Here is a 13238-nt window from a genome sequence, read left to right on the forward strand (position 1 = left end):
GGGGGGGGGGGGGGGGGAAGAGAGACATTAGTAGGTACTACTCACTTATTCTCTCAAGTCAGTATCAATAGTTACTTGAGACACGTTTCAACTACCCTCTAAAGAAATATAATCGCATCCTTGTCGATTTATCGATCCATTGTCGATATTCTATATGGCTTTCTACAAGAGGATTTTTCTAAAAGTAAAAAAAAAGTATTCTAAGTCTAAATATTCTAAGTATCTAACGATACTTTTGAAACTAGAGGTATTCCGTTTTTTGTTACGGTACAAATCTTGCGTAAGAAGGCATTCTGCCTCACATATTCTTCTTTATTTAAAAGGGGCAAGTTACGATTATAGATATAAATGTTACATGTATTATAATTCAACTGAGAAAAACTTGGATCTAACTCTGAATAAAAATCTAAATATCTCACTTGGGATAAATTTCAAGTAATAACTATTAATACGCGTCTGACGAGGAAACCTACGCAAGTGTCCGTCTCCGATTTTCATGAACTTGTAATATGTTGTACTTTAAATTAAAATAACAGATGTGTTTTTTATTATATGTGCCCTTTCGCAAGTTTAGGGGGTGAAATACTCCTTTGAGAAAATCGGTTTTTTTTCATTCAAAGGAAATATGACGAAAACTATAAGAGATAGAAAAAAGTATTTTGAATAAAAGTTGAATAAGTTTGAAGAGTACTTTACAGAAATTATTTGAAAAAAGAAATATTTTTTGTTAATATTTCCCCCACCACTTCTTCTAATTATAATTATTAAATTAATTTCTGTAAAGTATTCTTCAAACTATTCAACTTTTATTCAAAATATTTTTTCTATCTCTTATAGTTTTCGTTATATTCCCTTCGAATGAAAAAAACTGATTTTCTTCAAAGGGGTATTTCACTTCCTAAACTTGCGAAAGGGTACATATAATAAAAAACGTATTTTATTTTGATCTAAAGTACAACATATTACAAGTTCATAAAAATCGGAGGCGGACACTTCTGTAGGTTTCCTTGTGAAATGACACATGAGATAAGTTCGAGTTACAATCGTTGACAACGGGCCTTACTCACTCACCTCATTCACTCACTGTTCTCTGTGCCGAATCATCTTTATCACCGTACTCGATGATAAGAATTATCAATTGTAAACACGCGAGGGAAATTTTGGAGAAGAAGAGAAAGGGGAGAGAGAGAGAGAGAATCAGGCGAGTCGGGAGTCAAAGGGAGCCTCGATCGCTATGGAGCCCACGTGCGATTGCTTAATCCATTATGCATCTTGCCTAACCGATTTAACCGACAGAGCGATATCGATCCTAATGAAATCTCGGCGTAAGAGCGGTGTGTGATCGATAATCGCGATTAGATCGGCCGACGTGGGTCAATTCGGTTATCGCGTAGTAACGCGCGAGACTTTCAGTCGTTTTGGAATGGAACCGGGGCTAATTTAATTCAAGCCTCAATTATCGGTCGTACCGATCCCCCGGGCGGCTCTAACTTTCCCTCCTCCGCCGGTACCTCTTCCTCCTCTCGATATAGCTCGCCCGTTCCCGGAGGAGAGCGGCTCTAGGAATAGACGTGTAATATAACTGCGCGCGGCCGACCTCTCCCCCAACCTTGTACGTACTGCACCACTTTATCTTCGGTTTGACGTTTCATCCGCGCGCGCGAGCGCGAATCGAGCGAGAGGAATATCGACATCGGCGGAGCTCTGTTTGGCGTCAGGCTTCGCCCCTCAGGCTTTGAGCCACTGATCGTTTTCCCGGATCAATCTACCAGCATAGTTACGCAAAACAGAATTAATATCCATTAATCGTCCGTAGAAAGTGTAGCGCGCGGCAAAGGAGGCGCGACCGAGGCATGGGGAATCAGTTTTACGGCGCGTGGAAATTGCATCCGGAATTTTTGCGGAGCATTCGGCTTTACGACGAGGCGTCCTCGAAATAGGTTAATCTCGGAATAGATGTGCGACGAAAGTTTCCGACCGTCTTTCCGTCCTCCTTTCGTTGCCTTTCTCTTTCTCTCTCTCTTTTTTCTTTTTATTATTATAGTTGAATTATAACGTTGAGTTATGAGAGAGCGCCTCCGTTACTGCGCTATCTCTGCCAGCGTATTATTTCAGTTTTCGCAATAAATTAAAGCTGACATTTCTCCCAGTTGAAAATTTCATGGCAGTGATTCTGTTTTTTCCGTAGACGGAGAGAGAGAGAAAGAAAGAGATAGATTTTTGTCGAATTTCTTTTTAATTCGCTGGCGCGGGCTCAGGGAGCCTCCTAGGTTCCATGGAACGATCTCCTTGGTACCTTTTGCGGATTGGATGCGGTATGAGGAGGCTCTCGAGACGACGCCGTCATTGTCTGCACCTCGATTCAGCGGTGGTCGCGCGCCACAGCGACGAGCGAAAAAGAGGGACGAACGCGCAGGGGGTGAGTTGCGAAGATGAAGCGAGAGAAACGCATTCGCTCACGGAGAGAAGAACTCCTTCTATCTCCACCTGCCGATGATTTGACTTTATAATCGAGTCAGCCTCGTTCAATTACAATGGAATCTTCCGTGGAATTTGCCGCAAACAGTACGCGATTCAGCGCAGCCCGATCGTGCTCCGGTAAATATTCGCCCGGTCGGCACTCCGCCGGATGCATAAGCCGTGCGCGACGAATGATTTCCAAGCTCATGATTAATTCACAGTCCGGGAGTGCTGTTAGTTCCTCGAAAGAGGAAACGTTGTTTAACCGCCGGTATCGAGAACTCGCCGTCTTTCTGCCTGAGATGTACACTCGAGTAATGTCTAAATAATATTACGATTACGATGTAAATATTTGATACTGCGCGCCCGAATGGTGCCGTTCTGCTAGTGATAGAAGTAACATCGGTTTTATCGTAGTCACGACCATCGTTTATTGACGGGATAGCCTTTCAGTTACACAATGACAGCGCGAGAAGAGACCAGTAGTAGAAAAATAGCGAAAATAAGTAATTTCAAAATTCAAACGTTTGAATTTAAGCGGGAAGAGTAGTGCAACTGTGGTTAGGTGAATGTTCACTCAGTTGCATTGATGCTATACTATTCACCAGACCGATAGTCATTAGAAAGTTTTGACCAGCCATGTCCGTTTCTAGCTGATCGTTTTTCATGATTGTTGATTCATCCGACAAGCGGGAAAGTGTCAAAATAGAAGTGACATTTTGGCAGTTTTTCGTGTTAATATTTTATTTTAATATTTTCACGCTATTTTCTCTAAAACTATTCGTTATTTGATAAACGCTTCAGAATATTAATAAACATTCTACTTTACTATATTAGAAAAAAATATTTTAAGTAAAAAAAATATTTTTTACTTTATTTATTATTTTTATTTTAAAAATATTTTTTATTTACTTTTAATTTCTTACTCTTCTTCTTATTCTTACTCTTCTTCTACTGATTGCGCGTTACACGTGAGCGGATAACCTTCTGATAAAAATACATATGTAAGAAATGTCAAGCTGTCAAAATGTCACTTCTGTTTTGACATATTCCCGTTTGTCTGATGAATCAACAGTCATGAAAAACAATCAGCTAGAAACGGACACGGGTGGTTGAAATTTTCTAGTAATTATCAATCTAGTGAATGGTATAGCATCAATGTAATTGTGAGTGTACACAAATAGTTAAAACAAAAGCATACATATAAGTAACAGGGAATCATAAACAAGCAAAAAAGCGTCGAAATATTATCTCTTTATGCATTGTAGAAATAAGCGAGTACCTGACAATTATGATAAACGATAATTATGGTTATAAATATTAATTTTATATGATTTACATGCACTTAAAAGGATATATGTAATCTCATCTTTAGCGCGGAATCCTCTTATATATGGCCTCGAGAAGATTCTTTTAGAAAGGAAAATATTCTAAGCACAATATTCTTAAAGTTGAAGGAATTTCGTCTTTCATCCACGGTTACAAGCTTTATTTTCAATAAAAATTCCTTCTACTAAGGGGCTATTCTGCTTCAAGTGAACATATTTCTTTTAATTCAAAAGAGGAAAAAAGCTAGAATAATAACACACGTAAGGGGAATATTTCTTTTCGTAGAAATGTCTCTCAATTTTCGTGTGTTCTTAGCAGTTTCCAGAAATAGACTGTTAGTAAGATAAGGACACCTTACCAACGAGCACAGTAAATTTCGCTGGAAACATAACAGAAATGGTACGTTTTAATAGTACATTTCTGTTCCTGCAAAATATATAAGTAGCACGTACGAAATGAAAGAGCAGTGAATCACTGCGTGGTGTCGATCCCTTCCCCGGTGGCAAAATCCCACAGTACTTTTTACCATAGAATTCTCTCTGTGGTAGATTTCCGATTGATAGCCCACTTCATCAGAAGGGAGATACTTTTCCCGTGAAAGTTTTCGCCTAGAACGGCACCAATAGATAATAGCGTCTTGCAACTGCAATTCTTTTTTGCGCGTTAGAATATTTCCCTTTAAGGAAATATTCTACCGCGCTGAAGCAGAGATTATATATTTTTTCGGGTGTGACACGTAAGCGTATTGATGTGATATGTTTCGACGTGATCTTTTTAACACGATGATATCCTTATTATTCGCATTACAATGTCGTTATCATTCACATATGATCATTGGTATCAGCATCGGGAAAATATCTCTGCCGCCGATACGGATTAATTCGGAAACGCTCTGATTGTTGTTCCGGCCGATTTTACAAGTATCGACAAATAATGCATTTCGCGCGGGAGATATCGCGGGGAGGGATGGAGGGGCGATATTCGCGTGCGATAATATTCGCGGTGACGTTATGCGCGCTGTCCAGGGATCGGCATGAAATATTTATCAGAAGCCGCTTCGCGCGCCGGGATGATGGCGGTGCTGGCAGCGGCGGGTTGAAATTCAATTGAAAATAGGAAGTCGGGGATTCGCGGGGGACACTCGTGTGCCGGCCAAGCCTGTTTTCCTAAATACCGGGCAATGTTTGTCGAGCAAACACATCTGGACGATCGGCGCGCCATACGATCCGTATCTGATCAATATTTTATGCTAAAACAACCGGAGAACTTGATCACATGGCGTAGGCCGCCACCACCACCGCCGACGCCACCGCCGCCATCGCTGCTCATCGTCCGGTTAATGTATTTACTAGGACGGGGTACACTACACGCAAAAAAAATTTCAGTTGGTGCAACCAAATAGGAATAAACTGAAAATTAGGTGGTCAGAAGCGATATCTCTGTTATGAAAACTAATATTCTGTTGTCGCAACCGAAAATATTCGTCTGAACATTCAACGATATTAGAACTCGGTTGAGGCAATTAAGAACAATTGACTTATACAGAAGTTTCATAAAGGAATTTTTTTGTTCCTACAGCCGAGTTTTCGTCTGATCCCTGAGCAACCAAAAATTCGGTTGCATCAACAGAATTGTTTTTCCCGTGTATATTCAACCGGTCCCGCGGTCCTCGTTTAAAAATCCAGAATTATCATCGCGATTTTTTGCAATATAAATTACGTCGACGCGAACCCTCGATCGCCGCGATTTTACATTCATCCGCCGCGCCTCCGAGGAAAAAACTGCCCCCGGAATAAAATTTCATTGCTCTCTGGGATAACAGCAGGGCCAAAACCACCCTGTCGACAATGCGAATGGAGGGCAGGGGAGAGGGAGGACGGAAAAAAATTCTACTTTTGCTGCTGTGCAAATCGCATTTCTCGCGTTTCATATATTCACTGCACGCGAAGTGTTCGGTGAAATGTATTTTATCGAGGTGAATGACTGCAGTCATTAAGAGAATAAAGTTTTTTCAACGGTAGCGAAAATGTATTAATCACGCACGCGCGCACGTGCGAGAAATATATTTTTCCCCCGGGAAATTCTGACACCTGCGTGCAAGCGATGGTTTTATTTCTCGTATCTTAATTCGCATTTGCTAAAAGAAAAGAAGAAAAATTCTCTTAGTTGTAAAATGCTACATCCGGAAAAAAGTGATCTTATCCTTAATGGAATTCTCCGAATCCCAGAGGAGTTTGCTCGAATATATATGACTTCAAGAGGATTCCCCTAAAATCAAGGGGGGTTCTAAGAACATTTTTAAGAGGATGCTGAAGTTGAAAACTTTACCGACGGTATACTGACATTTTTCTACAAACTTTACGTCGCATTGGTCGTACAGAGTTACAAATCCTTTTAATGTAATGAAACTACGTGCAGAAATAAATGGGAGTATTGCTCAATATGTGACGAAAATGAAAAACAAATTTTGAAGGTAAAATTTCAAGCTATCAATTAATGTAAAATTTTCCTAATTGGCAAAATTTGCTTAATTGCCTAAATGCCAAAAATTCTGCAGCTTGTTACGTACCGAAAGTGTGGATGCTCCAAAGAGAAAATTTTGGAAAAACATATATGTAAACATATATGTAAACTGAGACTCAGAGGATTTCGCCAAGGATGAGATTATATTTTCTCCCGCAATTATCGCGCAGTTATCGCGCGCAATGTTGGTCAGGCTTTCGCGTAAGGGCGATATTCGAACGTCATGAAAATCCCGGACAAGTCGCGCGAACGATTGGCGCGGCGATTGTTCGTTCGGTAAAAAAGAAAAAAAGAGAGAGAGAGAGAGAGAGAGAGAGAGAGAGAGAGAGAGAGAGAGGACCGGGACGCGATCGCAACGGGCGTTTTCCAGCGTCGAGCTATAGCAGTGCGTTTAGGACCCAGGCCGGGTCGTATCGGTGCGGGCGAAAATAAGCGCGATCGAGGTACCTAATGGATACGTCACGCTGACCGCAGATAACACGGTTGGACCGGCCGCTTGTGAATAGCTGAGCGAGTACAGCGGTGATTTTCGAACGGCGGCCGGAAGCGCGCCTTTTGATGCCCGTTATAAACGTTAAATCGGTTAGACGAGGCCGGAGGCTTTTACGCCGGGCTCAAATCGCGTTTTAACGCTGCCGCGTGAGCGCGTGAAGCAACGCCGCGGAATGTTCAATTAAAATACGCAACAAATCGACATGTCGATCACGCGGTACGTGAATAATACGTCGTCGTCGCGCGTGCGCGCTTTTATTTGCAATTTCCCTTTCGCGCGATTTACTTTTCGTAATATCGCGTTATATACCGCCGGCGGGAAAAAGGAGATTGGTAAGTGTCGATAGTTTATGAAGCTGCTGCAACTTATAGCTTTCTCTCTCTCTCTGTTTCTTTCTCTTTCTCTCGCTCTGGCGACGCGCGAACGAGCGCGAGGTGCAACGTGTCGCGCGTGTCGACGTTTCTCGCGCGGTGCGTTTTATTTCGACAGAATCTGTAAGCCGGCAATCACCGTCGACGTGTATTTGCAGTCGGTTTAATGCGACGATACCGTCGCGTCTATCGGCATATTCAGGCCGCAACGCTCGGAAAATCGATGGCGTCGCGTCGAGCTCCTCTTTGTCACTCAAAAGACATCCGCGATTAATTCAAGATTTCGCAATGCAGTGTGATCATTCAAATCTGTGCTGATAGCCGGCATCTGAAAGCTGTCCCCAGTGAGACACTCGGATTTAATTTTGGAATTAGATGCGAATTTTAGAGGTCGAACTATATCAGACACAATCATTACAAATACAACGTCACGTGCATCATCGTATGATGCAACCAATTACTTTTCTCTTTGGATGTATTAACTTTTCTTTGTAATTGCTGTTAAACACATGTGATAATTTCTGTATTAAGTTTTTGAAAGGAATTTCTTTTTCTTCCCGTTTATTCACAATATCAATAATAGTAAATTTTTATTTAAAATCAGACAGGAATCACCAGAAATTTTCAGTTAAACTATAATACGACATGACATTATGTCGCGATTGAACTATTGGACTGGAAAACTAACGATTGGAAAAACTAACTCTCTGAATTCAAATTTTGCTGTTAAACGCATGTGATAATTTCTGTATTAAGTTTTTGAAAGGAATTTTTTTCTTCCCGTTTATTCACAATATCAATAATAATAAATTTTTATTTAAAATCAAATCACCTGACATTTTCAGTTCAATTATATGACATTATGTCGCGATTCCACGGAAAAACTAACTTTTTAAATTCAAATTTGAATATCACACTTGATGCAAATTTCAAGTAAGATGATTATTAATACGAGGATAGGTGTGAAGCTCAAACAATGGTTTTTCCACCAGTGATATTTGACTCTTGGAATTCTCGAATTCGTCGCGCTCACTCGTTCGAGAGAAAAGGGGAAAAAGAAGAAAAGAGAGATACGCTGCCACGCCCGAATATATTCGGTCGAATGTACAATTCTGCCTTTTCGCAGCCTTTACCGATGGATGTTATTTAAATGTCGAGCAATGAGATCTAGAAAGCTCACTTCGAATATAAAAGCGCGCGATTCCCGCTCGCCGAATTTGCCTTGCAACAGCCGCGTCTTTATTTCCCGTGTTTTCAAACTCGACGGTATATCCTGCAGCGCTATCGTTTTCCCCCGTTCGCGAAGTGGCCGGCGCTGAAATCTCCCGCCGAGATTAAATGACTTCTAGTTGTATAGAATCTTAATGTCGGAAGGCGCTACTCTCTCCTTCTCTCTCTCTTTCTCCCTCTTTCTTTCTCTACTTCTCATTCTCTTCGCCGGGGATACAGCGCGCTTCCTACGAAACGGTTTCAAGTAGGATTTAATGTTTCGTGAAACACGGAGTACAGATTAAAATGCCTTAGTACGGATTTACCTCCGCTGTATTAAGCGCGATTTTAGAAATATTTGTACTCGCTCGAATAAGTCCGGATTAAGAGACAAGGAACGGAGCGTGGTCTTATCGGCGTCTCCTTCTTCTTAGATATTCTCCCGTCCTCTCACTCGCCGGGAATTAAGTTAATTAAAGAGAAAGAGGTAGAATTTCTTTGTTCTATGTATAAAAAACTTTGAATACAGATTCCCGAGATGGAATTTCGATTTAAGACTCCAGGTGTCTCGCCGCGGAACTCTCGATGACTCTTGATGGCTTGTCGAAAGCACGCTGGAAATTCTTGCGGAATACGCTGAAATAAAGAGACATCCATAAAATGACCCTTGGGGTCGACCGAATACATTTACAAAATGTTCTGCAAACTTTCCTGTTGTTTTAGCAATCAATAAATTATCGTAAGATCGACGTGACATGCAACTTTTCTCCTCAGCCTACCTTCCCTCACGATTTTGTCACGTTTTACGGCAACTTATTGATCGTTAGAGTGAAAGAAAATATTCGAATATTTTGTAAACGTGCTCAGTCGGTCACAGATGTCATTTCATCGACATAACCTTTTATTTCAAGATAAAAATTCTGCAAGAATTTTAGGCGCGCGTTTCCCTCTTAACGTCATCTAACGTCATTAGTCGATATGACCGCTGCGATAGCACAGGAGCCAAAAAACGAGTCACTTCGAACACGGTGAACGCGAAATGCTTGGTCCGCCACAAAACGAATTCGAATATATAGTTGAATTTTCCAACTTAGCTCCGACTAATGGAAACGAACTAAGGTTTCATTGTCGCTTTGCATGATTCTTCCGGTAGAACTAAACAATCACTCGATCATTTCGCGCACTCGACTGAAAACTACAAGGCATCGACGCGCGTCTCGATTGTACGACGTTCGAACGGCACGCGCAGCGTCGCGGTCGATATGTCGCGTGAAGTTAGTCGCTAACGCATGCGCGAGACGTGGCGAGTCACGGGTAACTTCGTGACGCTCCACAGTGGCAGTCCAGCAGCGCGAGACGTTGGGTCAGTTTTTTGTCGCTCGATTTTGTCGTTTCGATCTCGAGGAAAATCGCGACTCTAAATGTAAAACGGGTCGAAGCCAATCCTGTAGGATTCATTCGTTGCCATCGTTCGCCAAAGGTGAATATCCAAGCGCCTTCGGGATCTCCTAATTATTTCGTGCTAGCATTTCGACACGGTGAGATGTCAAACTGACATTTCATCATATTATCTATTTCTGCTTTGACCTTCGAGTGACGAGACTCTTCTTTTTGAATGAAATGCATGCTACTACTTCTGTGAACTCGTGAATTTTTCTACATTTTGTCGTGAAACTGTCACTCCGGCGAACCTAACCTATACGCTCTCAAGCAAACTAGCTTGCTCGATCTTTGCGGTATTCCGACAGCGATAATCGCAGTTTTTGCAATAAGTTTGTACAGAGAAAATGCTGCATATCATCGCTCGTGTTTGTTTAAGCGAATTTGAGGACACCAGCAGAGCACCTCTAACCTCTTCTCTTGTTTGCTTTGCAGACTGAGACAAGATGTCAACGTCGGCGATATACATTTTGGACGTGAAGGGCAAGGTGTTGATCTCACGCAATTACCGTGGCGACATCGAGACTGGTGTCATAGAAAAATTCATGCCATTGGTGATGGAGCGCGAAGAAGAGGGCAATCTTACGCCCATCATACAGACTCCAGAATGCACATACGCATACATAAAGTATAACAACCTGTATATTGTGTCCACCACAAAGAAGAATGCCAACATATCCTTGGTATTTGTATTCCTGCACAAAGTAGTGCATGTAATGCAGGAATATTTCAAAGAGTTGGAGGAAGAGAGTATAAGAGACAACTTTGTCGTCATCTACGAACTCCTGGATGAGTTGCTGGACTTTGGTTATCCTCAGACCACTGACAGCAAGATTCTGCAAGAGTACATCACCCAGGAAGGCCACAAACTAGAAATTCAACCTAGAATTCCAATGGCTGTGACCAACGCTGTCTCATGGCGGTCAGAAGGCATCAAATATCGCAAGAACGAGGTCTTCCTCGACGTGATAGAGTCGGTAAACCTGTTGGCGAATGCCAACGGCAACGTCTTGAGCTCTGAGATTGTAGGTGCCATAAAGATGAGGGTCTACCTGTCGGGAATGCCGGAACTCAGGTTGGGCCTCAATGACAAGGTCTTGTTCGAGTCGACTGGACGCGGCAAGTCCAAATCTGTAGAGCTGGAAGACGTCAAGTTCCACCAGTGTGTGAGGCTGTCGCGCTTCGAGAACGACCGCACGATCTCGTTTATCCCACCAGACGGCGAGTTCGAGCTGATGTCGTATCGGCTCAATACGCACGTCAAGCCCCTGATCTGGATCGAGTCGGTGATCGAGCGGCACGCTCACAGCCGCGTCGAGTACATGATAAAGGCGAGGTCGCAATTCAAGCGACGCTCCACCGCCAACAACGTGGAGATCGTGATACCGGTGCCGAACGACGCCGACTCGCCCAAATTCAAGACCACGATCGGCAGCGTCAAATATTCACCGGAGCAGAGCGCCATCACTTGGATCATCAAGTCTTTCCCGGGAGGCAAAGAGTACCTGATGCGAGCGCACTTTGGTCTACCGTCGGTCGTGGGCGAGGATGTCGAGGGTAAGCCGCCCATACAAGTGAAGTTTGAAATTCCATACTTCACCACCTCGGGCATTCAGGTGCGCTACCTCAAAATCATTGAGAAGAGTGGCTACCAGGCGCTACCTTGGGTGCGCTACATCACTCAGAACGGTGACTATCAGCTGCGGACGAATTAGCTACTCGACACCGATGCGGTTAACGATCATCACTCCGGCATCTTCGTTGCACTCGAATGCGAGGACTAGTTGGTGCACATAATGTGTGCGTGTTCCCGAGGTATTTAGGGCCGGCAATTGCGCAACGCATTGTCCTTTCTTCTCGCGGTTTACCGCGACGCGATGGACCGTAAGAAGACGCGGAGACGTGACGTAGAGGCACGACCGGCTCTTGGTTAACTAAGGTAACAGTCCCAATTATGGGTCGAGTTCCAATTTCGGGTTAAACTTGGCTTAGTAATGCATTAAGCAAATACACATTATAATGAAGACACAGAAACCACTTTTTTGTATTCCTAGTTCTTTTAACAATTACGTTCTAAGATCACATTCACAGACATTTTTAATATTTGAGAAAAGAAATTTAGGATGTTAGTTGATTCTGTTATCGATTCTAACATTTATGAAACTGCTAGTAGGTTGTGTTATATATACCGATATTCTATATAGAGACTGAAACAATGTAAATATATGCACATTGTCGATGTAAATTCGGATATTATTATAGAATATATTGACTCATAATTGGGAACGTAGTATATTGACTCATAATTGGGAACGTAGTATATTGACTCATAATTGGGACTTGCACATAAAAAAATACTTTTAATTATTTTCTCATGATTTAGAATAAACTACTTTAGAGTCTAATAATTTGGTTTTAAAACTACGATATTAGCTGCTTATATTAGTATCAACAGTTCATTTTAATGTTCGATCGACAAATTTATATAAACGACTGTAGGTCACTCTAACCTTGAGTGACTCATAATTAGAACCGTTACCTTACTCTTTCCTTTTTGTCTCGATTGGTTTTTTTAAAAGATTCATTAAGTGATCCGTGGTTTTAACATTGCTGTAGGACGGGTCAAAGTGTCGCGAATGAGAGATTCTTGGCGAACATAATATCATCGATTCGAGGCGTGCGCGCGTGAGAGTACTTAATTCAAATCATATTCAAATTCGATATCGAACTTTCTACACATGCGTATATCTCCCAAATTTTTAAACATAGTAATGCGACAACTGCTGATAAAAAAAAGGAAAAATCCTCGTCCAGCTTATAACAAGATCATATGAATACTTTTGGAGTCATTTGATAGCATATATCTTTGGCAAGGCGACGGACGAGCTTACGGACGAGAATGTTTGATATATATATATATATATATATATATATATATATATATATATATATATATATATATATATATCGTGTATGTAAGTATAGACACTAAATAGTATTATATCGATAAGGATTATTATTATTGTGTATATCAGCATTATGATTATCGATTGCATTAATAGTACTGTACATCGCTACGATATTAATGTAAGAGATGATGGAGATATGTGAAGTTTTTAATAGAAATCGTATGGAGAGACTCCTTGAGTCAATCGATCGATTCCCACCACGTCCATTAGTTTCCACTCTAACTGTAATAATATCGGTTTTCCGTCCTCTCGTAAGAACGTTCCTATTCCTCGGGAAATTTAGGATTGCCTCGTTGCGCTGCGCCGTATCAAGAACGGCATAGGTGCGCGAGAGGAAAAAAATGAGAAAACTATAAATATTCCACGAGAGAGAGAGAGAGGGGGGAGGGAAGGAGAGAGAGAGAGAGAGAGAGAGAGAGAGAGAGAGAGAGAGAGAGAGAGAGA

General features: G+C 41.8%; 2 protein-coding genes across 12 annotated transcripts in view; one reads left to right on the top strand and one right to left on the bottom strand.

Moving 5' to 3' along the window:
- The window catches only part of LOC116850861 (neuroligin-1-like), a 299291-nt gene that overhangs the window by 60883 nt on the left and 225170 nt on the right, over positions 1-13238 (bottom strand). The window contains exon 1 of one of the 11 annotated variants that reach the window (XM_032829632.1): positions 9501-9525. The exons of the other annotated variants lie outside the window; for them this stretch is intronic. The gene's annotated coding sequence lies outside the window, so the exon portion shown is untranslated. Of the gene's footprint in view, positions 1-9500; positions 9526-13238 lie in introns of those variants that run through there. 11 annotated transcript variants of the gene reach the window in all.
- Positions 9710-12964, top strand: LOC116850862 (AP-1 complex subunit mu-1). The gene is made up of 2 exons (XM_032829634.1): positions 9710-9865; positions 10261-12964. Exon 2 carries the CDS (start codon positions 10272-10274, stop codon positions 11538-11540), a length of 1269 nt encoding a protein of 422 aa, XP_032685525.1. The 5' UTR covers positions 9710-9865; positions 10261-10271; the 3' UTR covers positions 11541-12964.

The sequence above is a fragment of the Odontomachus brunneus genome, unplaced genomic scaffold, assembly GCF_010583005.1.
Source record: "Odontomachus brunneus isolate Ranch 3 - 2012 unplaced genomic scaffold, Obru_v1 Obru_scaffold_157, whole genome shotgun sequence".
Lineage (NCBI taxonomy): Eukaryota > Metazoa > Arthropoda > Insecta > Hymenoptera > Formicidae > Odontomachus > Odontomachus brunneus.

Bases quoted from the DNA above. Each gene is read 5' to 3' on its own strand.
- LOC116850862 (XM_032829634.1), top strand. From the start codon at position 10,272: ATGTCAACGTCGGCGATATACATTTTGGACGTGAAGGGCAAGGTGTTG.